The sequence below is a fragment of the Limanda limanda genome, chromosome 17, assembly GCF_963576545.1.
Source record: "Limanda limanda chromosome 17, fLimLim1.1, whole genome shotgun sequence".
Taxonomy (NCBI): Eukaryota; Metazoa; Chordata; class Actinopteri; order Pleuronectiformes; family Pleuronectidae; genus Limanda; species Limanda limanda.
The window spans coordinates 19,923,679-19,951,159 of record NC_083652.1 but is presented as its reverse complement, the minus strand read 5'-3'; the positions used below and the strand labels follow the sequence as shown (position 1 = coordinate 19,951,159).

The window sequence follows — 27,481 nt, the reverse complement described above, 5'->3', positions numbered from 1 at the left end:
CAGGAAGGAGAAAGAAGTTAAAGCCTATTGACCTCCTGCGGGAGTACATTGTTTCTCCTGTTTATTTCACCAGGAAGTTTTCTCTCTCTGAGCAAATTGATATAATGAGGCCTGCATGACAGGAGTGGTGCTGTTTTATGTGTTTGTGTTGTTAGCATGGGACCTTGCACAACTGCTCCCGGCTGTTAGCCAGTGTACTGTATGTGTGTGTTTGTGTGTGTGTGTGTTTGTTTGTGGGAGTGGATGTGGGCGTGTGCGTGCTGCATTAATTCCCTACCACCAACCCACCTATAAAACACATGGGTGGTCAGCCTGTTTATTGTGTGGGTTTGTAAACAATGCTCGCCCATTAGAGTTAGACCAGTGAGTCATTCATAAATGGTTAAATCCACTTTCTACATTGACCTGACTGTTCTCAATCATTATCGCTATTTCCATTTTGCCTGGAGCTGCCTGTTGTTAGGGAAGAAGTCCAAGTGACGGCACACGTCTTTATACACTGGGGGCGTTTTGATTTGTTTTTTTCTCTTCCTCCTCAGCTGCACCACTAGCATCCCCAGCAGGACTTGTACTATTGACATCTTAAAATGTTTCCTGAACTTCAGCTCCTGTATAACACAATCCTCTCTTCCTCCGTCTTGTAAAATGGGAAACGTTCTCTTGTGTTGTTGAGCAGGAGGACAATTCTTCCTCACTGGATGATACCTAAGTTTTCATTTTCTTAGACGAATGGGCTGGCACAAATCTATTCTAACCTGTTTTTCCCCCAAATTTTAAACATGTTTGTTGGTGCCCACAGGGTGTAAATTCCCATTAACCAAGATGGTTTTGATTGGTGCCAATAAGTTTAATGGAGCTTGAAACATTTGACTATTATTCACATCAGCTTACAATTTATTATAATCCGCATACCACTTGGTAATGTTACGCCCTACAGCAACACACAGTTGGTCTCTCGGTCGTTTGGTTTACCACTTTGGCCCAGACTGAAATATCTCAAAAACTATTTGTGGAATTGCCATGAGCAGTCAGCATGTTAGCAGGCTGATTTCAGTATTGAGCTCAAAGCACAGGCTCTCATTGTAGCGAGCCTGAGACAAGTGAGAGACATTTGGTGTCTGATACATGCTCACATTTATGTCCATAAAGAGATTTGACATTTGTATTGTATTGAAAGCTATTTCACACAACAACGAAAGCACATGTCCAGTTTACACACACACTACTGTCTTTACTACCCAGCATAATTACACCTGCATTTATACCGGGGCCCCCTCCTTTTTAACTTTTCCGGACTCCCCCTCCCTGTGATCTCTCCCCTCACACCGTTGAGTGATGGCTTAAAAGGGAAGGGAAGTTGAAGGCAAACATAATACCCCTCTTGCCTGTCAATCTAATCCTTCCTCTCAAAGAAGAAAGGGGGGAACTACCAAAGAAAAGAACATGGTCTGTTTTATTTTTGGATATTCATTTAATGATAATATCACTTTTTTGTACAAATAAGTTCACATAATTAAAAAAACATTGAATGACAACAAACACTTCCCAAAATAAACAGGGAGAAATTAACAATCATATCGAAAATACTTTTGGTTATCTTCAATGTATTCTATATTACAGACAAATATTCCAGTTGCATTGGCTGATTGTTTCTTGTGTGGATTCCCAAGGCACCTGGTTAGCACCAAACTCCTGGCAGGGGAAATACTACAACAGTATCTTAATAGACATTCACAGATGTGTCTTTGGTGTGTTTGTCTATAGGCAGAGTTGTTCAGAGCTTAAAGTACTCCTTGGCATGCAGGCTCATAAACGGGGTGACTGAAAGTAACCTGATGTCTGCAGGTCTTTGCACAAGCCCCAACATGTACCCGAATTATCACAGATGTTATCAGATCAACACACTCTCTTCTTCCCCTTTGCAAGTCTCATTGTCTTCTACACAGCAATATAAACACTCTGTTGTGCCTCTGGCCTTTTCATAGTCTGGTTAGGTGCAAGGAAGCAAAACTGGGACTCTTCTTGCAAAGGAGAAATTGTGCACAGCATTATGCCAAGCAGGATATTTTTAACCAAGAGCAACACAGTACACAACCACCACTTGCTTTGCTTGTTGTGGGTCAGGTCGAATACTATGTTGTACGTTAATTGTGGTTGAGGGTGAAAAAACTGAGTTTCCCTTGAAGGGAATATAAAGAATAAATAAAGTCTTTTAAGTTATCTTTTCCTGTGGTGTTGTTGCACGAGTGTTAACTGTAATTGACGTGAGTTTTAAACTATAGGTAGGATTCAGTGCAACAGTGAAACAGAATGGGTTCAGTCAACTGCTTCCCGGTGTGTACCTTTTGTAATCCTGCTTCCCTTCTCCCTTTGTGGTGGTGAAGCAGGCTGAGGGCTTCAGAATGGGGAAGGGGGATTTAGTCTTGAGTCTGTCCAGACTCACATCTACTTAGACTGTCTGACATTCTGGGGCAAAGCCCTTTGATTGACTTTGCTGGTACCAAACGCGTTTTAATCTTCAAAGATTTTAATCTGCTGTTTTGTCTGTTAGTCACAAGAGGTGGGGGTTGAGGATATGAAGGGATGTTAACACAATGTTGCACAATCAAAAATACAACAAAGACACAGGTATAAAAAAAATACATACAACAAAACCAAAGGTTTTAGAGCCGAATAAAGTAACAAGCGCCAGCTATTTACTCTGCACATCTTAACTTGGTCTGAAAGGTCATTCACAGCAAGCACTGATCTCTTTGTGGTAGTACTGAGGAGTTACAACATGCAGCAGAAAGAATTGTTGATGGTGCTTAGCTGGACGATTGTTATGGGGAGAAGGCAACAAAAACCCATTTCAGTGCACACTCCCTTTTGAATAACATGGAGGGCATGGGGTCATTATGTCCCTTAACCCAAGTTTTCATCCAAAGACAGCACATCATCAGTTCTAGCACCATAGCTTGAAAGCTGAGAGGTGGCCAGTCCAGCAGTGCGATTGAAGAAAAACCATTGAAGCAGAATGCAGCATGTAAATGGAGTAGAGGCAATTTCAATGCTTTGATGTCCAAAAATGTTTTTGAATTTGTTTATTGTCTACTTAGACAAACAGAAAGCATTGAGTTAAATATATGTCCAGTTTCTCCTCTGCTGGTTGGCTTACTGTGTCCTGCACATTTGCTGCTCTCTGTGTTTCACCAGGGGGAAAACAGAGCTGAAGAATGAAAATCTCCTTTAAGTTAGAGTAGTCAAAGCCACAAGTCAAAAGTAGGAAGGCTTGTGTGAGGACATATTGTTATTTGATGTACAGTGATCCTGTAGTAGCAACACCTCATATTCCAGATTTCCATTTTGAACAGCAGGTTCAGGGATCATAATTTGGGGCTGTTTTTGAGGCAGTGCCCCATTGTCCAAACCAGCCTTAACTCCATCCAACTGCAGCTGGGAAGGCTCACAGTCTAGCTCCATGTGGCCCTTGGCCCTCTTTCTACGAAGATAGCATACTACTCCCAGTGCTACTGCTATCAGTACCAGCAATAGCAAGATGGCAACTGCAGGCACAACCATAGTAGTCAGTCTCGGGTCAGTAATCCGTGCATCAGGGCTGCTGATGATTTCAGGGGCTGTATGGGCCTCAGTGCACACACTGTCTATGCCACTAGGTGCACCTAGTGGACTGGCACAAACACTGTAGGTGGAGTTGGGCCTCAGGCCTCTGAGTCTGTACTCCGGGAAGGATGCAGGCAGGCTGAGTTGAATTGGCCTGCGGTCTGGTCCAGAGAGATTGCTGTAGGTTAGGCGAATTCCACGGATGTAAGGACGCATTTCAATGTAGCGGTGAAGGTCCAACAGGATTGAAGTTGCTGTTACATCATGTGAGCTAATGTCTGCTTCATCTGCACTCACAGTTGCCATGGGGATTCCAGCTTCAGGTGGTGACAGTGGGTGGTAGTTTTTGACTTCACAATACAAACCAGAAGTGCCATGTGGACAGGTACATTCTACCTGACCATGTTGGTCTATACGACAAGTACCCCCATTCAGACAGGTGTTAGAAGGACAAAAATGCGGATCCTCTCCTGGGTCCCTGCTGCTGCTGCTGGGGGATGCAGGAACAGGGGGCAGGGGAGGGTCATAATCATCGTCTGTGGGTTCATCACTAGCCCTAGGGATTAGAACAGCTTCAGTAGTACTTGGAAAGGTGGTGACGATTGAAGGCTGGATCGTAGTAGTTTTGACGGTACTAGTGGGGACTGTAGTTGTGGTAGGACAGCCAAAATCCCTGTGGTCCAGTCTCTCCAATACCTTCCCGGCATTGATAGGTGGGAAATGGCAGCGGGTGTCCTCTGTTCTCTCAAGGGTGATGCTCTGGGCTCGAAGCCATTTTGGGAACCACGCTAAGTCACAAAGGCAGTTGAAGGGGTTCTCTGCCACTGTAAGCTTTCTGAGGTGGGGGAAGAGCTGGGAGAACTCTTCAGGGAGACCCTGCACACTCAGGCTGCTGATGTCCAACTCCTGAAGCTCGCCAAGGTTCTGCAGGTCCTGAACTTTAAGAGGACCCATCGGGTTCTGTGCCAGACTGAGGTGAATCAGTCCTTTGGTCTCCTTTAGCACTGCGGGGAAGGAGTCAATTTGGTTTCCTGAAATGTCCAGTTCATGGAGGTTCTTCAGACTACTAATGAGATCCTTATCCAGGCTGGTGAGCCCCACACCACCCAGCTTGAGTGACTCCAGGTTTGGGGTCTGGAGGTCTGAGGGACCCAAGGTTTGTAAGACGTTAAAGCGAAGGTCCAGCAGCAGCAGATGGGGCATTGAGAGAGCAGGCAGGGATGTCAACTGGTTGCCCTGTATTTTGAGTTCCAGCAGGTGCTGCAAGCTGTTAAAAGCTGCAGGGTGAATGGTCTTGATAAGGTTACTATACAAATAAAGACGCTCAAGCAGTACCATACCCTGGAAGCATTCCTCTGAAATGTGGGTGATCTGGTTGGATGACAGATCCAGGTTTCTCAAAGAGGTCAAAGGTTCAAACACCCTATCAGGAATTTCAGTCAGTTTATTTTGACTGAGGTCGAGCATTTCCAGGTTCTCCATACCATCAAAGTCCTCAGATGTCAAGCCTTCAATGCCATTGGCAAAGAGATAGAGACTTTTTGTGTATGAGGGCACTCCTTTGGGAATTGTAGAGGAACGTCTCTGAAAACACAAGATGGACTCTGGTGTGGAGCAGGAGCAGTCCTTTGGGCAGTGGCTGGACAAGATGCCATCAGGGATAATGAGGAGGAGTAGAAAGGGCACCAGTTGAGTCATGTAGACCTTCATGGTACAGACTCTGTCTCGCTCCATGTTCAGCCTAAAAAAAGAGAACATAAATATATATCATTAGTAACTTACATTAATCAGAGAAACATACAAGTTTTGACAGATTGTAAATGGGATAAAACAGTACAACACATAATATTACTATTTCCTGTCACTATTGTGGAACATGTTTAGTTTTGGGAGCATCCAGCTGCTGCATCAAGAAATGAGATGGATGCAACGCAATGTCAAATTTCTTTATGATTCATATTTTCCCCCTATAAAGACTAGTTTCCAAACCAGCCTGGATCAGCTATTGTGTGGTTCTACAACGTGTGGTTCTTAAGAGTATTTCATGGAGGGAGATTACTATCAAAGGTTTAATTATGCATAGCCAGTGATCAAAGGGGGTCTTTTGTCACAAGGCCTCTCAAACAATGGGGCTGCAGTCATGACCTCATGCTTCAGAGGAAAAATCGACATATTGGTATCCTGCCTCACTTTTCTGACTAAAATGGTGCCACATTCTTCCTGCTATGATCTGTGTAACAGAGAGCACTGTGGGATTTTCAATTCCATTATTTTCTTCTGTAATGATCCTACAGATGCAGAATGTGTGCATGCGCGTCAGCAATATGCCACCGTTATTTACTGCACACGCTCTGTGGTTGTGGTGGGGGCACAGTTAACTGTTCTTCCTAAGTTTATGACAGATTCCATAGATTATGAAACGAACACATATGAGCCAATTTATCTCGGTTTGGACGGTGCACCAAACTGAAAACACAGCCTGACTTTGAAAAGCTTTTCTGTCTCTCAAGCGCTACTGAAACCGTGAAAAGCTCTGCACACGCTCTCTAAATGTTGAACCCTAAACACTGCTCTGGTCTCTCCAGTTTCATATAACCATACCGTGTCAGTTTTGTGTGGCTGTGTGTCTGCCGTGCTGCACGTGGCCATGCATCTGTGGATGATTTACTGTGCAGCGTTCTAAACTTGGAGAGGAGCTCCTTTGAGAGCCTGGTGCTGCTTCCTCGACCATGGAGCAATGCAGACAACACACTTATATATCAATATGCATATTGACGGTCAAAAAAGTGTCTTAAATACCGTGAAATTAATGAAATATACAGAAACTACATTTTCTGTTGCTGTCAATCCTATTTTAGTGGAGTGTCAACATTGTACTAAAAAATGGCTTACGGATATGGGTGACGGAATGAGGAAGGTGAGAGGTATGAGTGAAGATAAAGAAGAAAGTAGTCACAGCAGTTTATCATCTTTTGCTATCAACTCAAGTGAGGCGGCCTTGGGGGGGAAGAGACAACATCTCTTTCTGTTGACCATTCGTCTTCTTTTGACAGCTTTTGGTTTTCTCTGATCTTATCCATCAGGGCTTTGTGCTTAATCCTTAACCAGAGGCATCCTGGTGTGCTTTGTCTGAATCTGCACAAATTCTAGGTGTCCTGAAATTACTTTTGTTCATATCATAGTGTTGAATGTATCTCCAAACCTGACTTTCTGAACATTTACGACACCCAACAGAAACAGAACGCTGGTGTTAATTTTAGGGCCTTAAATGGTGCAGTTGTTGATGTCTGCACTGCGCAAATACCCGAATGATTCGCCAAGTACGTGTGACTTATAATTTTACACCGACGCAGCACACACAGAGAGAACATTGTGTTCTTACAGTGCTTAGGTTGTGACCTGTTACCCCATAAATGTCAAAGAAATTGTGATGTTCTTTTCTTCTGAAGTTACAGCAGTAATTCTATTTTTCTTATCAACTGCATATTGTTAGCTTTTCAGGGATTAGAGTAGTATGTAGAAGCACACTTAAGAGCTCCTTCTACTTTATCCTCTATGTATCAGTGCCACAGAAATCCATTCAAGCCAGTAACAGTAGCATCAGAGACAACTCTCTTTCTGCTTCAGCTCTTTCCTTTCACTTTTTAATGAAACATTTTCTTTACAAAAAAAAAATCCCTGCCTCGAATGTCAGAACTTGGAGAGGAGATCAAGGGTTTTATTTTTGAGGGGGGGGGGGGGATATCATCTCATCACGCCACGGCTATGGCATTTATTTTCCTTCTCTTTCAGCATACTTTACTTTCCGGTCCTCCTTGAAATTGCAACCTCCTTGGAAAGATTCCCTGATGTCTTAATTTCCCTTCTCCCGTGTATACACTAAAAGCCAAATACTTTTAAAAAAGTCACGCAGGAAAAAGTAGGCTTCATTACGGGACTCGTGAATGATAGAGGTGCAGATGGAATGGAGAAAAGGAAGGACTGAAAGCAAGACTGCTGTGCTGCATGGGTGTACAGAAAGAAAAAAGGCAAACAAAGGGATCTCGTAAGATAAACAGGTGATGAAGGGGATTTAGAGATTCAGGAAACAGCTTGAGCTCTTACAGATGGTTTTAAGTTTTTATATCATGGCTGTGTGTGGGAAGCTGCATCTCTATCTTAATGCAGGATACTGTGTACGTGTGAGCGCTCGTGTCTTTCTACGGTCGTGGAGACAAATGATCTGTGTCTTGACTCTGAAAATCCAATCTCATTCCTTCCGCTGATAAGGAAACCTACATTTGGTACAGTACATCAGGGCCAGAGAGGCATAAGGGTCCAGTGCTAGAACATAAAACAACATCAGGGCACACATGAGAGGAGAGTGAGCTCTGCAGATAGAATGAAATATTTGTCTTAGAAGTTCAACGTGGAGTTTCTACCATAGCTCCCCGGGGCAGATTGTTTATTTGAGTGTGCCTCATTCCAACCTGGGCCCGCACATCTGATAACCCAGAGGAGGAGAAAATGGGAGGGGAGGGGTTCAGACAGTGCAGATCGTAGATAAACCGGAGCTTGATAGGTTAGATTCTCCGGTTTTCTTGCTTTTCGGATTGCAAGTGACTTGTGCGGGTCTTATCAGTTCGTAAGATAAGGTGCAAGAGTGGCGTCACCGCAGAGTGGATCCACAGTGTACTGTAGTGTTGTGTGACTCCTGACTTGTGTGGCTGCAACTTAAAAGTTTTGAAGTGGGTGGAGGTGGGCGGCCTGGAGAGAGAGATAGTAGAAAGACAGGCTTGTCATCCTGCACACGGAGCAGTACCCCCTCCCATCTTTCCTTCCTCCTCCTTTCTTGAGTTGTAATTTCCTTTTCTCTCCCCTGCGTGCTTGTTGAGACATTCCTGAGACAGGCAGCAGCTGAGTTTGAAGAAGTAAACTGGTCCGTCTCATTGGCTCGGTGTTCAGAGATGAACAGGAAGTTTTTCTGGGTATATAAACAGATTATATATTGGATGAATGATTGCACTGCTTATGAGACGGGGAGTAAAAAACGTCTTTGTGACCAGTTCTGTTATGTAATAATTGTTCCTACATCTGTGTTTTCTTTATGCTCAAGTCGAGGTTTCTGGGTTGCATTAGTATTGAAACATGTTGACTGATGCAGAATCACCCGAGCGTCAGAGAGAGTGATGTGAAACTACAAAGAAATGAGCTGGAGAAGATCTTTTGCGCAACACTAACTGAAATCCATGGTCAGACCCTTGAAAAGAAATATTAAAGAGGCAAAAGGAAGAAAATATTTTTTTCCTCTCTGTCAGCTCTCTTCTTATCCCACTTTTTTTTTTTTTTTTTTTCCTTTTCAAGATGAAGAGGAAAAGAAAACATGAGCAGGGGAACAGCAGAGACAAAAGCAGGTTTCTGTCAGCGGGGGCAGAGGGGTGGAGAGGTGGATAAGACCTGGCTCTGGGAGGGTGAAGTGGGCTTCGGCAATTAAATCCCGGCAGGCCGAGCGTCAAGAGCCCTTATCTTCAGAGCTGAAGGCCAGCGCTGAGGGCCAGTGAAGGGTACAAGAGGGAGTAGAAACTGTGGTGTGTGTGTGTGCGTGTGTGGGGAGGGGCCGCAGGTCAGTGTGCACTTGCATAATTCAGCAGACCGAGCCAGAGACGACAGGGGGGGGGTCACAGTAAGGGGATAAGGCTGTACACTACAGAGTACATATTCTCATTAAAGAGGCCCCTTCTCTTCTGGGACTTTATCTTCTTAAGCAACTCGGCTTGCGAAACGTGCATTAAAGTTTGATCTACCGTGTTGCAGGTCTGACCACTCGGTTCACGAGGGCACACTGCTAACATATATTACTCCAGCAGATTTACTGCAGTGGCTCAGGAGCATTAATTCATATTGGCTGTAAATGATAACTTCGGCACCCAGAGAATCCCTGGAGATGACGGCTGATGTGACCCCTCTGACCCCCTCTCCTCTCTCCCTTGTTCCCTTTTGCTCTCTCTGTGTTTGCCCCTTTTCCATCCGCAACCTCATGAGACGACAAAGAACCAAAAGGAGTGAGTGTTGCAAACGCTACTTCCACAACGTGTCTATGTCTGCACAATCCATGCCACAGAAGGAGCCAGTTATCCATCAACTTTGACAAAGGGGTCATTTGGAAAGGAAAAACAATAGTTGTGAGGATAAAGAGATTACTTAAAGAGTCGCGCAGGAGGGAAAGCTACAGAAACATGCAGCACAAATATGTTTTGGAAAAAGTCAGCCGTGCTAACATAAGACTGTTGGTATGCGTGTGATGTTTGGAAGCATTTGTTTATGGCATGAGCTAATGTCGCTAATGTTTTTACTTTAGATATGCAAACAGAAAGGATCAAAAAAGCAAAGCGTGTTTAGAGCCGAAAACAATGAGGAGTAATAGAACACTTGAATCAACATTCTCATCCCTTTCCCTGGTTTTAATTGCATAGCGTGTGTTCATTCAAGTATAAGCTCTAAACTATGAATTCTCTTAATTTTAAAAGGAAGGATGTCTTTGTTTTGAAAATAAATCTGATAAAACAAAAGCAAATTTGTTTTTTTCCTGTCGTAATTTTGTAACTGTCCCGGTAAATAATACGGCAACATTTGTGATGAGACAAACAGCAGTTTGGGTGTGGGTAAAATGTACGTAGAGTCAGAAACAGACTTTCCTTATAGAGACGATTTCCCAAAATACACTAACAGTGCACTCACATCAAGGTCAATCAAGCAGGCGGAATAAAAACACAGACAAGGGAGAGAAGGACATGCGGAATGATAGTTTTACTACATCTGTCACTTGCAATACTCATCTTGAAGCCACAATATCAATGCAATGCTTTGTAGTGGTATTAGTGGCCTTGGTCATTTTACAATGTGCTGTACAAACAAAGGTTTCCAACTGATTTCAGCCTCGCCACAAGGATACACTCTGTAAGACCCACAGGCCTCGTAAGCATCGCCACCGCCTTTGCTGATTGATGTCAGAGTATTGTAGTTTCAATTAACGCAAAACAACCACTTAACCCGCAGGTTCCTTTCACATTGCCTCTTTGTTTCCTTATGTCCTTCTCTCCTTCCATGCTCCCTACGTTGTGCATGTCTGCGTGAGTAGCAAAGCAGCTCATTAATGGTGTGAAAGTCAACTCTTTCTACCTCAGGATTACACCATTAGAGCCTGCAGCTGGAAGACTTAAAACAGAACCCATAATATACGGTCCGAGTGTGACTGGGCGGGTATTGGAATTGTAAAACCTCATTAATTACTGATTTTGTGATCCAAGTCAATAGTTACTTTTTGGCGTTTCTGTTTACTTATCGTGTACTGAAGAACTACGTTTGATCGTACAATATTAACACAAAAGCCCTAAGGAGGAACCTGAGAGGCATATCAATCATTGCTCCGTCTCGTTCATCTTGTCAGATAGCATCAGTCTAAAGGCCCGTGAACCAGTGAACCGGCGACCGACTCCTCGAGGTCAGAGGTCAGCCTTGGATTAGTGTTTCCCTTGCTGCTCAGTATTCTGTGTCCTCTGTTGTAACTGTGGCGCAGACAACACAGATAACAGGCGCTGTTAAACACGGGCCCACACCCAGCTCCAGTTTCAAAGACGTACACCTGAAGCCAAATGGTCCTCGTCTCCACAACAGGTGCTTTCTACGCTCCTCCGGGGCAACATGAAACCCAAAACCTCTGGAGTGTGTCTAAGTAAATGATGCTACCGGTGCCAAAGCTGAAGCCTCAGCCGGCTGCAGACTCCAAACTCCAGCCTGAAGAGTACAGAGCAGGCGAGAGGAGAAGGGAAGCAGGCGGCCGGGCAGCCAAACCAGAGCCGAGCTGGGCTCTGCTACAGCATGTCTGCCGTCTGGCCTCCTCTGAGCTTTGGAGCACAGAGGTCAAGCACTAGGAGTTCCAAAAGGAAACATGGACAATTTCCTTTTTGTTCCATTGCTGAAGGATATGACTGATGGTGCTGTAGATGCTAGACTTGATTTTATTTTTATAAAAGGCACTTTACAGAATGCTCTGCCCGAGGTACAATCTGTCTTCTTCTCTTGTTCTCTTTCTCTCAGCCCACAGATATTTTACTATCGGTTTTTTTTCTCAGCAGAGCGATGTCTCAACACCACACGCGTCTGTCACCAGTGCACCCAGCCCTGTGACCTACTGGGACTGATAATCAGTCGGGGTCACAGTCATGTTTCCTTGATAGGAAAAAGATCTTCATCACAGAACTCTCACGTTACAGAAACACAAAGGATTTCAGTGCTCGACTGACAACCTAGTCTTTCATCAGTTTTCTTATTTCTCTTTGTTGTGTTTGCAAAAAACACAATGGCTCAGTCACAACCCAGGGGCAAAAAAACAACTAACAACAATTCTTACCAACTCTCTGTCTCCTTTTCTCTCCTTTTTTCTGGAAGACACAGTAGTAAACCACACAATTGCAGAAGTCAGGATCCGATGAGTCCAAAAACCCCCACATCACACAGACGCACTAAATACGGCATCCTTGGACTCTCGCTAATCTTTGACTTCTGCCGTCCTGTCCCGTGCATGACTGTCCTCGCCTCCTCCCTTGTGCTGTCCGACAACCAGAGGCAAGCTGGTCTCAGCCACGAAGACGTCTCCTCAGACATTCTTGAAAACACCTCAGTGAGCTTGGTAGGGACCATTTTCATGCACTGTGTGTGCTTGTGGTTTTAAGTGGCTGGATCGACCAGTTTTATCAGTCAGCTATGCTCACACTCCAACGTTCTGGCTTGATTGACATTCAGCTCTAAACACAACTGCAGTGCTACTCCAGGTTGTTCCTACGATCATGAGGTGCAGCACCTTGGACCGAAACCCTGCTGAGAGAGTTCCCTCTGACCATCTTCTTCTTGATGCATTAAAAGAACAGGTGATGCACCACAACTTTTCTTCCAACAGAGCTGTGTAAGAGTTAAAATTGGAGCATAACTGAATCCAAGGTTTTTTGTGTGAGTCAGACGGCAGGCAGGCACACTGACTGACTGGCAGCCCGACTGTCTTCGTTAGACAAACAGAGTCACGCGCATATAATGAGGTAACACTCGCACAACATCCGTCCGCCTGTCAGCTCGTCTGTCAGCACATCTTCACTGCTGCTCCTCCCCCTTGAAACATATTGAGGTTACCTTGTATCTACGGATACATTTATCTGAACTGAAAATCGTCCACTTGCATTTCTGTAAAAGCACCGATGCTAAATTTCAACAAACAGTCCAGCCGCCAACAAGTGACAGGTTTGACACATCACACAAGTATTTCTAACACCTTCCCCTGTTGGCCGTGTCAATCACGCGCCCTCTCCTCCCCTTGCTCCTCTGCTCACCTCCTTGCTTTCCTCTCAGGTTTGTTCATGTAGCTGTTGAGAGTATGACTGGAATCTGAGGAAGGCCCGTCTCCTCCGCCTGCCACAACAGCCCTGAGGGCTCTTGTGGCAACAGTGTTGCTGTCAAAGTGTTTGTTAGGCTTGTGAAAGCTCAAGGCTAAAGTAAGGGGTCGGTGAGCAGGAACCTGGAGCGGTGCTAATGCTGACGGTTAGACAACGTGTTTACCTTGGTTAAATTACAGTAGCACAGTATTGGAAACTTGGAGAACACAAACTCACACTTCAATCGCTTGGAGCAAATGTTTGATTGGACTTAGCAAATATTCAATGTTCAAACAAGTGCAAGGTTGAAAACCTCTCAATGCACCCCAGGCGTTCTGCTGCAGTATAGGGCATAAAACCTGCCTCCTCCATGTTAGCAAATGGGACATGGGTCAGCCTTGATACACAAAGTACGCATCACATACATTAAAGGGAGCTCTTATCATAAGTATTTTCATTTTTGTTACAGCTGAGATTGACTTGTGATTGGTCAGGGTGGGTTAATCGGCGGTTAATATCAAGTTTGAACAGAGCGATGTGCTTTTTATTGTGTGTCAACATGTCGACACAAAGGACACAAGGGACACTATGGTCATTATAAGATGTTTGTTGATGTCTGGTAGAGGAAGGAAGCAAGTAATTTATTGATAAGTGGATTGACAAAGGATTACTTCACTGTGATTAATTGCATCTGCACTTAAGTATGGTTTGAGTCACGTCCGTATCCAGCTCGTGACATTGAGTGTTGTAAACCTCACGCGAGTATCACAACCTTCATTTTAAGACCTGCTTTTCAGCCTCCCTCCCTCCCTCCCTCCCTCTTTTACTCATTTCTACTGTCATTCTTCCCTGCAGGCTTTTCTCCCTCCAAACAGAAAAAAACACCTCAGACATGTGCCTCACACACGGGATAAATCTGGGCCGTAGATCACTTGTACAGATAAGGTTGTCACATTGGAATTTATTGTGAAACGGTGTTGGTACCACGCCAGTTCTAAGGAGGTTGGCTCTGATTCTGTCCCGGACATTGACATGCTTCTCCTCCATGGCCTCAGGTGCCCTGCGATTACGACCTGAACAAAGACATGCTGACTTATTTATTACAGTATTATTATGACAGCCTGCTATGCAGAGCGTACATGTCTGATGTGTTCAATTGTGTCGCACACTTTTATCTTTTGCGAATGCCGTCTAACAGCATATAAATAGTCTATGAGGATGTGTGGTTTAGTGTCACGGCCTACAAATAATGAATTTAGGATTATTTACGATCCCGACTCTGAAGTAAATCTGATAATCCTCTGGGTGAGGCGATCCAAAAGATTTCTCAGCGAAATGACACTCAGCCTTTGCCAACCCCTGATTAAAAAGATGAACCCAGCCACAGTGACAGCTGTAGAGACATCAGTCAGCAACAGTCTATTAAGACATCAACCCTGACCCTCAACACAAAAATTTGCCCGCAGCAGGTGTGCAAAGATTCCTCGTGTTCAGCACAAACAGGGACAGAGTGAAGGAAGTGGGGAGAGGGTTCTGACAGAAGTGGAGGAGTAGACCTAAGACTCTGTCTCCAACCTTTGTTAGGATTTGCCAGACAGAAAGAGAAATACTCTAAACAAACTCAAAATTCACCCCAGGCCGGTTTCTCAAGGACCATGACACATGTTTCCAAGTTAAGGCTCTTAAACAACAGATTATATATCGGTCAAGTCGTTTTTTTGTCTAATGCTGCTATTTATCAGATGAAAAAACCAGGGGCGATCGGAGAACACATCCATCCACCAAGGCCAATACCTTGGTTCAAATCCTCATGCAAATCGGTTCTATCGTTTCTTGGCAGAGGAAATGATTGGTAACCAATGGGTGTGTGTAATGCTAAAGAAAACACATTTAAAATTAAACATAACTCCGCTGCATGGTTTGCGTAGTAATTATTGCGATGTAAATCTAATGCGATTTGCATTATTCGAGACAAACATGCAAAACCCCTGATGCCTTCACACTGACGCCTTAATGAGGACAAAGAGGGTTCCTCTGTGTGGTCACTTAGTGCTGTGTGATCATAACACGGGAGTTGTGTGTCAGTGTGTATCGGCTCCACGGGGTTAGTCACGCTGTCGTGTACAGAGATCCTGAGACGACTTAACATACTTCCGTAAAGACAGAGAGAGAGAGGAAGCCAGGGTGAGACAGTGATGGCTGCTTGTTATTGCAGTGAATTACCATTGGTCTGAGTGAAGAATAGTTTGTTTGTGTGCGTCAACGCGTCTGTTCAGACTGTCATCGAGTGAGTAGATTCCTGAGCCGACCTGTTAGGCCGCACAATGCCTACCTGTGTGTACAAATATGCGGTGTACGTGCAGTGGAGTATAACAATATCACGGAACACTCTTGTTTGCTGTTCCTTGTCCCCTTCAAGATAATAAACTGACATTCGTATATACACTTGTTGTTGTGTTGGGTTGTCTAGAAGTTTAACACACAGCTACGGTGCACAGCCGTTCCAAATCAAAGCCAATATTTGGCGTGTTAACGTTTACTTTATTTTTTAAATGCACTGGTGTAGGTGTGGCATGGATGTGTTGTCGTCCCTCAGGGAAAAGGCAGGACAAACACACACTCAGGTTGACGGATTGTGTTGTATTCGAGGCAGTGAATGCAAGCTTTGATGTTGAAACCCCAGCATTGAGGCAGACGCAGAGCCAGTATGCATATTGTCTGCATGGTCAATATATATTAAAGCAAGCAAACGCACACACCTTGAACAAACCCCTTCACCTGAGGAATGTGTGTTATGACCGAAAACTCAACCCCAGAGAGGGAGCTCCGCACCGCCGCCACTCTCTCTCTCCTCCTCCCGGTGTCCCTGAGGAGCAGTGGGCTGCCCAGAGACAGAGAGGTGGAGGAGTGTGTGTGTGTGTGTGTGTGTGTGTGTGTGTGTCTCTCTCTCTCTCTACCAGCCTACTGTCACAGCTCATTGGCAACAAGCACAACACAGGAAGGAGGCCGGACAGAGAGTGTGGGGTCAGCAAGGAGTCGGAGTGTCAAGTTGAACGGTTTTCAAAACAGTGAAACAACAACCAGACCTCGGCACACACAGTGGAGGCAATTCACAAGTATTTCGTTTTTTTTCAAGCAATGCATTACAAGTGTATCACTTTAAAAAAAAAGAGACTTTGTGATCAATGCAGAAAATTGTAAATATTTAAGCTGACAACCATCAAAAACGTAATTGCTGCAAATGCATTCCATAAAAAGACCAAAAACTATTTGTTTATCTCCCAATAATAAGCCTTCCCTACGGTATGCATCTCTTAGAGAGATGACGAATACTTAGTAGCGCAAACTCAGTAACTTCCTAAAGCAGCAGAACACTGTAGATTTCATTAAATAATACTACATCCTGGATTCGTTCCGGTCTATTTTCTGCAGTGGCTGAATTTACATTTGCCGCTCTAGTGAGTATTTATGTCAACAGGAATGTGTATTTGGGATTGACTCTAAATAAACTACTGCCCCTGGTTGTGGTCATGACGGAACATGTCACCCAGTGCAGCAATGTGATGCAATCATGCGTTTTTTAAATACTGTTTTGAGAGAACAATGGAGCTTTATGTCATTGACGAATCATCGACGTCAGACTCTGTAAACAGACGATACTTCATATGAATTCAAGATGAATTCATAGATATACAGTATACAGGGTCACACTGAGGAGTCTACCTCCAATCAATCAATCAATCAATCAAATTTTATTTGTATAGCCCACATTCACAAATAACAATTCGTCTCATAGGGCTTTAACATTGTGTGACATCCTCTGTCCTTAACCCTCAACAAGAATAGGGAAAAACTACTAAAAACCCTTTTAACAGGTAAAAATATATAGAAACCTCAGAGAGACACATGTGAGGATCCGTCTCCCAGGACGGACAGAAGTGCAATAGATGTCAAGTGTAGGAAAACATCATCGGGATTAAAGATTTTTAGCAGCATCGATGAGGGTAAACATTTTTGAAGAATAACTTCAATACTATATGTCAAGTAGTCCTGCTGCAATCATAGTCTCCAGCCAACCTCTACCACAGATCCACAACTTCAGTCCCAACCTCCTCCCTTCTCTCTTTTCCTTTTCCCCTCCTGTCTGCCGTCCCACACAGCCTCACTGTCTCTAGTCAATGCTGCGTGCGTGTGCGTGTGTTAGTTAAGAGAGCTGCTCTTGTTCTCCTGCCAGTCTCGTTAAGAGGCTCCGAGTTGTGTGAAAGAACCCTATTGAGGCAGCCGGGTGTTACAGTGAACACAGTGAGGACCGCCAACAGCGTGCGGTCGGGGGGTTCCTCTCTGGTGCAATTATTCAAAGGACTGTATTATCGTGACAAAGTGTCAAAAAGCACATTGTTTTCCCGTGTAATCTACGGTGCGCGTGTGTTTTGTGTTGTGTTGCGCTGAATTTCTGCTGTTTGTATCATGGGAGCTGACCACATCTTACACACAACGACCAATCAAACTGTCAGATTTCATTCCGTGCTCACCCGGTGAAGAAGCGTCCTCCTCTCCTCCCGCTCCACTGTCCTGGGGCTGACGTCTCCCTTTGCCTGCAAGTAACACAACAGTTGTACCTGTTAGCTTCATTTGATGAAACGTTCTCCCCGCCCACTCATGTGGAATCCAGCCCCCCTTGTCATACATAGTTAAAGCTCCACAAGCAGGACAGGAAGCTTTTTTCCTCTTAATTGGTGGGATTCCAGCTGTGTGCGGCGCAGCAGAACGACAGAGCCGGGTGGGGGGGGGGGTGGAAGAATGCAGGCCGACCACTCTCCGCTCTGTCAGCTCCTTGTCCCGCGGTATCAGCCCATCAGCTGTGGGCCCGGTGTTTTTGTGTGCGCCCGAGCGGTGACACAAAGACACAGTCACTTTCTTGTTACGGCCCCTATACGTTGTGCTGAGTTTACCGCACGTGAGCTGTGTGGGACGAGCAGAGATTCGGTCAGTTTCGCCCTCTTCGGCAGCTGATGAATGAGGTATTGTCTCACGGGGGAATCAAAGGTCATTCAGGTTAGGATAATATTTACTGACGTGGCCTGCAGAGACTAAAATGTGGCTACATACATATGATGATTTAGTTGAGAAGATATCAGGTTTTTTTCCTTTACTCATTTCCATTTTGGATCCGTGCCGGTGCTTTTCCTGGTGTTTGAATCAGGTGTGTGCGTTGGAGGTGTGTGTGTTGGCCCCGTGGCACCAGGCACCAACAGCTTTTACTCTAACTGATCTTCAGCTGGCACGGCCCAGATTGCCCCGGCTGTTTGAGTGACGGCGTCTCACATTTCACTACCACAGAATTACGTGGGTATGTGTTCATGCATCAGTTTGTGTGTGTGTGTGTGTTGCGTCGTGAAAATACGTTGTTTACGAATACTGAGTGCTATTTTCGAACGTGATTATGGGATCTCAAATATGAATTGGTTTTGGGAAAATCCCAAACTCAGATGTTCTGCCAAGAGCAGCTTTCATATTTCTTTCTAATCGCTCACTACTTTGGGGTTTATCATTGATTTAAAGCACGCAAAGCATGGAAGATGATTTGCGGAGAAGCAAAACATTATTCTCTCGCTTTTTCTCTCCCTTTTGCACGGCACAGTCGGTTAGTTGTTTGCACTGGATAAACTCGTCTCACTCTCCCAGTACATTTCCAACTAAGTGCTCTTTTTAAGCCATTTTTCATATACCTAAGCTCTGAGTCAGGGTTTTGGAGGCGGAGACCAGAACGTGGATGACTAGCACGCCACATGCGACATTCCGTTGTGTAACACCTGAAACCTCACGTCACGTTGCATTCAAAGAGCATCGTTTACATCTGAAATGAACCTGTCACGGTCCAGGGACTCAGTTTAGCTCGAAGCTACGGCCGCTCGTATGTTTATTTGCCTGTGAGTGTTTCACCCTGCTGCACAGAGGTGTGTGTGCATGTTGTCACGTGTGTGCTCAGTGTGTGTTTCTGACGTTATTTGCATACCAAATCGTGTTTGCCTGCACAGTAAATGAAGGGGCGAGTGTGACCAAGTGTGACTTGTGTGTAGCTATTGTTTTGGCGCTGACCTTGCCGCTCAGACAGTCCCCTGGCTCCACTGTAAATATTTAGCTTTCAAAGTGGAACTCAGCCCCCGAAATAGATGCAAATCATCTTCACCACGATGCTTTTCTTCAAGACAAAACTGCTGACAACAGTATTCTTGCTTTGGTGTGCATGAATATCTCAGACTGTCTCTTCCAGATCTTTCCTCGAGACATTTGGTCTTTAATTTGCGCAGACTGACCCCTGCCAGAACACTGGTATCTTTTAACCTGCAAGTATGTTTTCTCTCTTTTGACAATTATTGGTTTATATTCATATTTATTCTCTTTTGAAGAAGCTATTTTTGTCGGCCTTGCCCTCATTCCCTCTTTTTTTAGAGCTCTGATTCCTTTCATCCTCTCTGCCCACTATAATTTTCTCTCTTCCTCTGCATTCATCTGTTGAACACAAATATCTCCTCACCCTCCTCTTCTTCCTCTCTTTCTCCTTTTCTCTCGGTGTCACTCCCTTTCCCTCGTTCCCCATCTGGTGCAATCTCTCAATCCATGGCCAAACGGAGTCGGCAGTTAATGCCAGAACCACTTTGTAGAGCCATCACCTAAAACTGCCGACAATTTGTCCAAATCATGGCTCTTCAACATCAGCCCCAATCCTGAACCTGTTGAAGAAGACGCTTCATGAGTCACGGTGGATCTGCGGCCTCAGTCGGTAGTTGAAGTGACACTCCGATGCCTCTCGTATGCACCGGTGACAAGCCGTGACTTGTGGCGCTGTAACAACCGCTCGCCTGTTGATTGCAGCGTTGAGTGATTGAGAGTCGGCTTGATACGCGGTGCCACATGCGGGCATCTGCACGTACACACGCACAGATTTGCCCTCTCGTGATGCCCCTGGTGCTCTGGCGGCGTGGACAGCAGCAGATAACGACACTATCTGCTGTCCCCCAGCCGCGACGGAAATAGACGTTTAGGAAGAAATGCACGAGACCAACAAAGTGACGTAATGGAGGACTGCGAGTACGTGTCGGCGAGTGGGTTTGTAAGGAGTGCGTCTGAATGTCACCGCTCTCCACAAGGTCTCAGGACACACACACACCAGGGTTCCCGCGGGGTCTTAAAAAGTCTTAAAAGGTCTTAAATTTAATAATCGAAATTTTAGGCCTTAAAAAGTCTTAAAAAGGTCTTAAATTTGATTCGTCCAGAGCTGAGAAGTTAGCGGTTTTGTAGTGTTCGATGGGATGTTTAATTTCCTTCTCTGGACATGTTTAATGGAACATCCTTTTATTTCCATTTATTTCAGCATGTTTAAAGCATGTTTAAAGCTTGTTTGACTTGTGTATTGTTATTGTTCTTATGTTGAATGGGTATACATTTACTTTGTAAGTAATTCTGTGACTTATTTCTTCTTTCATAGTAATTTTCCTTCATACTTTTTGCCAGTGTGGTCGTGAAATAGGTCTTAAACTCTATTCAAAGTGGTCTTAAAAAGTCTTAAATTTATCTTGTTAAAACCTGTAGGAACCCTGACACACACAAACCCAAAGGTACACACTTCACCTCACTCTGCTCTTATCCGTTCGATCCATGTTGGGTGGAACATTACAAGTTAATGTTCGTCTCACTGGTTGTTTGTGTAATTTTCATTAGCCATTGATAGCTTGTGGTTAAACATTACACTTTATTCTCAAAGGGAGATCTGTCTTCGCTAATTCTGGTTTTGGTCAAATAGTGTAGGTGTGTGTGTGTGTGAGTGTGTGTGTATGCGCGTGTGCCCTTGCTTTGCTCTTGCCCACTAAGATCTAGTTCAAGGCTCATTTTCCTAATTACAGTGCCGGGCTGAGGTAATTACAACCTAAGATTAAGAGCAGTTTCTCTTTTTTTTACGGGCTCACTGAAATGCAGCAATTTGTGGTGGCTTTCTGGGATGAGCATCCTCCCTCTCATCCCCTCTCTCTCTCTCTCTTATCCTCCATCTGTGTCTCTCACTCTGCGTCTCTCACTCCATATACTCTACTGGAGTCAGTTTTGGAGGGTGGGATTGTTTTTGGCTTATGCTGATTTTCTAACCAGAGTGAGAAGGTTAAGAAGATACCAAGAGTTTCATTTAATAAAAAGCTTGAAAGAGTCGTTTCTTTCATGTTGTGAATCCAAAGTTTAATCTGCTTCAGGAGACAGACAAACTAGCAAAGTGTGTTTGTGGATCTGGATCTGGATCTGGATGTGCACACGGACGACGGCAGTTATTTGGGGTTTGCGCTCAAAGCCGGGGCACTCCAAAGCCTTCAGCTCCCCTTCGCATGTGTGTGTATATTTATGCGAGGTTTTGAAGTGGTTCTTCTGAACGCATCATTTGGCTGCATCGCCCGAGCTCTTCCTCAATTTAGCTTGGCAGCGAAGCAGGCTGGGGTTTGCCTCGACATACCGCTGGGTCAGCATTGATGTGTGAGGCTCAGGCCTTTTGAAGCTGGGGTTTTATATAAGACGCCTCTTCGACAGAGCAACACCGCCCCCCCATCCCCCTCCCCCAGATGTGCATCACCTGAGGAGGGGACACAGGGAGGCCTTCTAATCTGACAGAAGTTGGACTGGTACATCTTGAATTCTTGTTTGCTCACATTCACTCCCCAATTCAAACTTTCTGCCCTCTCTCTTTCTGCCCGGCTGTGAGAGTGCCCCCACCCCTACCTCCACCTCCCTATACAGGGTTCGTACGGTCATGGAAAACCTGGAAAGGTCATGGAATTTTAAAATGTGTTTTTCCAGGCCTGGAAAAGTCATGGAAACAAAGAATCTCCCAAAAGTTTTGGAAAAGTTATGGAAATTTGTTATATTCATATTTTCATGTCGTTCATTACGCTGAGTTTTAAATAATTCATATGAGTTTAAAGAAATACTCTCAAAATGTAAGCAGGCATACTTGGGTTTGTGTCATTTAAGGTATACTGTATGCCTTGGAATTGTCATTGTTAGTTTGAATACTACATTTGGCCACTTTTTTGTGTATACACCGAGATTTCACAAAATGTTCGGTCATGGAAATTTGGTTTAAAGTTATTGAAAAGTCATGGAAATCCATTGGTCAAAATGTGTATGAACCCTGCCTATGCCCCTCCTCCCTTCCCCGGGCCTCCTCGCCTCAGCACCTGACTTTTAACCCTCTAATCCCGTGGATGCACTGGGTAAGATGCTTCAGTCACTGCCCCTAATTGGGGTAAAGCTGAGCTTTGGTGGTACTGGGCAGGATGTGAAAAATTCCCTTACTCCTCTGCAGTTCAGAGTCAGAGGAGACGCAACTTTCAGTGTGAACTTTATTGTGTTAATAAACGTACAGGCACCACAAGCTGCTGTGAAATGTCCGGCAGATCTTTCGGTCAACAACCGTCATCAGCAGACAGAGACATCAGAGCTCTTTTCCTCCCGAGCTCTTTGGCAGGGATAATGAAATGCCAGCTTTTAATTTTGTAAAAGACGGATGAAAGTGCAGACTGACACGATGTCGGTCACCAGATCCCGGTCGGGTCGTGTGGTTTTCACGTCACTGTCGCGGCGCTGTGACAGCGGGCCTGTGCTTAATTGTTTAAATTGGGTTTTTATGACAGAGGGTTCCTTCGCCTTTCCGTCCACAGACCATCGTTTAACTGGGAGAAATGTCCCGTGGGGGGGAGCGGTAATCCACCCAGCGTGCACATGTGTCCCGCTTGGTGCTCACACCATCACGCACAATTGCACAGTTTATCGTCAAAGTGCCGCCATGTGTTGTGCAGCAGTTTGGATCAGCTGCGACTTTAGCTTTTGCATCACAAGTAGAAAGAAGAACTTTGACGCAAACAATTTCCTGTATGTGCAAACATACCTGGCAAATAAAAGAATTCTGATTCTGATTCTCTCCTTCTTAGACTTGTTTCAGTCTCTCTCTCTCTCTCTCTCTCAGCAGTGAGAAGTCTGTGAGTGTCAACAAGTCACTGCACAAACACAACAGTCAGCTATACGGAGAAATAAAACACGGCACCAGCTCTGCCCACAACTCATCTTTTGTACTATAAGTGTTGCAACCCGTGCAGAGTAGTAGCCTTGACATTTCTCCACAATAATACGGGATAATTGACCTCCTGGGGCTGCTCAGCTGTGACTGGCGGACTAATATAAACCAATTACAACCATTACACACCGTCAATGACACGGTAGCTTCTCCTGTGGCATAATGACAGTCTGTGAGGAAACACATGGCGAAGGAAACCAGTGTGGGGGTTAATAGCAGGATGATTGGAGTAATTCACGTCGCCTGTTTCGCCCCCAGGGAAGAGAAGGGTGATTTTCCGTGGCCTGTTTATGGAGCCACGTAAAAAAAGATGCTAATCTGGCTGGAGAACGGGAAGGATTGTGGTCAGAAGACTGTTCTTACTTGAAATAAGCCTCTCATTCAAAAAGCGGATAGATATAATTTGTCGTAATCTTGTTATGTTTTAATTTTTCCAGTTGTGTCTTGGGGCTACTGGTTCGTCTCTGAGGAAATTAGATACAAGAAGTCTTTCGGGTAATAAATTAAAATTAAATTTCCCTGTTATTACATTTTGTGTTAACACAAAGATAGTATATCTTTAACAGGGATTAGTGGGATCACGTTTCTGTGGTTATCACCCCAGCAACTTAATATTTCATTCAACACTTGAGTTTAAAGACCAACACATTTATCCTCGGGGAGAAAGTATCAGATGAAGCTACTTTTTCAATGATACCTTATGTGGTACAATATCTGCACAATATTTAAACGATGAGGTGGTGTTATCTGAAAAATAACAAAGGCTCTGACAGTGATTTGTTTTTTTTGCTTTGTAGAACAGAGACGTGTCTGAACGCGTTGTTTCCTGTCACTTTATTGGATGCTCGTTTATTAGTGAAACTCACTTTGAGTTTTTTATGATGTTTGACCTCACGGAATCATTTCATATCCGTAGCAGCTGTTGATGAACCTCTTTGATATTTCAGTCTTATCATCCATCACGCTTATAACTGAAAGTTGGCCGCCTGTACTAAGCTGAAACTTGTCATCTACTCCTGGAGTTGAGGATTATTAAGTAGCCTGATGAATTCAAGATCGGTTGATGTTGTGAACCCACATCAAGTCAGTGCGTTACTAAGAATCAGACTTGGCAATGTCACTTATCTTTGTTCAACCTCCTTTCCTCAGCAGTTTTTGCAATGCACCAAAACTCAAAATAAACAGCACTGGACCCATTGGGACAGGTTTTGGAATTACATAAAGGTAAATAATGATCCCCACTAGGACTCTGGTTTTATTGTTTTGCTGTGTTTCTCCCAAGTGGGATCCTGTAATACTGTATACCTCAGCAACATGTCCATATGATGTATGCTATATCATGTTTGGTGGTGTGTGCAGGTGTGCAATGAAGGTATGAGTTGATATCATTATGTACTCACTTTGTTTTGTAATAGCTGCCTATTTTTGAGACAAATATGTGCAAAGTCTGTTATTAGAGTCAATTCTCAACCATATACTACTTGTTCCTGTATAAAGAAACATGTTTAATTTCCATGTACCAAGCCTAAGAAAAGTTTATAAAAACTTAAGTTAAAAAAAATAAATAAATAAACAGCAGTGCGTCCACTTGTCTCCAGGTGTAAAACAGTCAAACCATTGTCGAGATGATCCTGTTTTGACCTCATGCTGCTAAACATAACAAAGGCATTGACTTTTCATTATCTGACCCCCCCCACCCTGACTGCCCGTGGAACAACCAGGCTTGTGTCTCCCTGAACTTTCCGCTGTGGGACTTTTCCCCGCATGTGGCTCCAGGAGCAGCCGTCCTCTGTGGTGGTGGAGGCGGATCGGTGCGGTCCAGACTCCCGGCTCGGCCTCTGCCGGCTGGTCGGCGTCCTGCGGTCCGGATCCAGCCTCATTACAGCCCGCCTCATTACTCATCACAGCCCGGAGGACCGAGGACACGCTCCACGTTTTACGCATTTCGTAAACACTCGCAAACTTTACTTTTATTGTGAGTCGCTGGTGATGTGAAGCATCAGCGGCGCTTCGCAACAGCCAATAAAAACCTGCTGCATCCAACATCCCAGTGGTGCAGACTCCAGAGTATTGCTTTGCATTTAAAACTCCTCAAAACAACTGTAGACATCTACAAAACGTCTTGTTACAGTAACACTCTGCCCTTTCAAAAGCGTTACAATGTATCAACTCGCAGCTGAGCCAAAACAGAAAGGGTCTGTGTGAGTTTTTGTTGAGGGAGTTGTCTGGATACACAAACACAACTTCCACCAGCAGCACCGTTTCTTTAAACGAAGACAGAAACTCAACGAATTAAAGTGTATTTTTTTTATATATGATTTTGCTTATATGTTGCATTCACGTGTTTCCAAAGCAAATCCACCTATCGACACAACTCCCTGGACGCGTCTTTACGCACGTTTTGCTCCTGTTGCGTTGTTTTAAATCCCGAATAATTAATAAACCAGGAGCAGGAAGATTCCTTACCCTGAACTTCGAGGAGGTAAAGTTGGGGAGCGCAGTCAGTTGCACATATGTCTTTATCCAAACGGAGCAGTTCGCCGATATAACTCCAGAGACTTCGTGTAGGTTTCCCCCGAATATGCGCTCACTCTCTCTCTCTCTCTCTAACAAGAAAAAAAAAGTTCTCAAAAGTACACGGTCCTCATCAAATCCTCGGGAGAGAGACACACACCGACCTCCAGGTCCAGGAATGCGCTCGAGTGCTGCCTCCGCGGAACAGAAAGCGCTTTATTGAAGAGTGTAGAGCGGAGGGAGGAGCGAGGCACAGCGGAACAGCGCACTCCTGCACAGAGCCTGCACACACCTCACCTTGCAGCCTGAGCCACAGACCTGCTGGCTTCTCTCCCTCTTAATGCCGACCTGCACGACCTGTTTGCATTGCTCTAGTCCTTCTCCGTGCAGAGATGTCGGCTGCATTTCATTTGAATGACTGTTTCCCCTAATTACAGCTTGCAGTGCTTTTTTAAGTCTTCATTTTACTCCTCATGCTGAAAGATTAGTGAGTAAGGCTGCAGCATAATGATAACAAACACTTGTGTAGGACTAGATTACATGAATCTGAAACTGGGTAATTACCTGCCTTTAAACATAAATACAAAATATGACATTGTTGACTCTGGCAGAAGTCTGTTGCCTCAACAGCGTACATGTGCACATTAGTGAATGCTTCCAAACGCCTGTGACAAACTACCCGTCTAAGTGAGTGTCAGCCAGTCCCACTAGGTACAGTAAGGTGATAGCTCCGAGGAACTGTGTCAGCTCTAGGGACGGGAATCGGCAGGGACCTCCCGATACGATACTATCACGATACTTAGGTGGCGATACGATATGTATTGCGATTCTGTAAGTATTGCGATTCGATATTACGATTTCCTGGGATTTCTTTTGGTTATTTTTTTTTTTTTAAATACTGGACCATGGAAAAATGTTGAATCATACCTTCAAATACAACACAGTCAAATTCACTTAGAGCTTTACAAGTTTTATTTCAAATATTAACATTAACTTAATGACTGCCGGGCAGCCAATAAAGAAAATAAATAAAAATGTGCCCTATTATTGTATAGCCCCTGTCAACTGCACACAAACTGACAGATTAAGAAATGTATGCCATAGGCTACTTTTAAACAATAAATAAAAGGTAAATTAAATAGAATGAAATAAACAAAAAAGAAACAAAAAGTAGGCTATTGTTGTTTGCAAGTAGGCGATACAAAGCTAGTGCTTGGGTATGTTTAGATTCTTGTGCAAAAACAAGAGCTGGTCAACATGCTCTGGGGTGATGTTGCTCCCCCCATATACTATTTTTTTTTTTTTAATTTTAAAAAAATCGATATGGGAGGCAGCATGGCGATTTAAAATCGTCATTCACAAGAATCGGGATTTGTAACTGAATCGATTTTTTCCCCCATCCCTAGTCAGCTCTGCTGTGTACTTTTAGCCACATGTCACAGAATTAAGCAGAACCCCCGAAGCCTCTTGTGCACAGAGCTTTTATACTTGAATGGGTTCGGCCCGTGCAGCACGATCCTGAAGAGCTTCTGTTTTTCTCCACGTGCTGACGATAAAACTGAAAAATAATTGAAACCAGCCCAAATTTTACTTTTTTTGTAATTCTGAGGGACAGCGACGCCAACAAGAACTTAAGTCAACAAACAGTCCTCTCTTTGGCCCGGATGCCATCGCACGTGTCTCAATCAATCAATCAATCAATCAAATTTTATTTGTATAGCCCACATTCACAAATAACAATTCGTCTCATAGGGCTTTAACATGGTGTGACATCCTCTGTCCTTAACCCTCAGCAAGAGTCAGGAAAAACTACTAAAAACCCTTTAACAGGTAAAAATATGTAGAAACC

At 44.3% G+C, this 27,481-nt stretch overlaps 2 protein-coding genes across 2 annotated transcripts in view; one reads left to right on the top strand and one right to left on the bottom strand.

The window, feature by feature from the left end:
* coro7 (coronin 7) overlaps nt 1-27,481 on the top strand; it is a 107,309-nt gene that overhangs the window by 54,057 nt on the left and 25,771 nt on the right. The gene's annotated exons all lie outside the window — the stretch shown is intronic.
* vasnb (vasorin b) lies at nt 1,514-17,596 on the bottom strand. Its single transcript, XM_061089731.1, has 2 exons — nt 17,537-17,596; nt 1,514-5,344 (listed from the first exon to the last, which is right to left on the bottom strand). Exon 2 carries the CDS (start codon nt 5,335-5,337, stop codon nt 3,256-3,258), a length of 2,082 nt encoding a protein of 693 aa, XP_060945714.1. The 5' UTR covers nt 5,338-5,344; nt 17,537-17,596; the 3' UTR covers nt 1,514-3,255.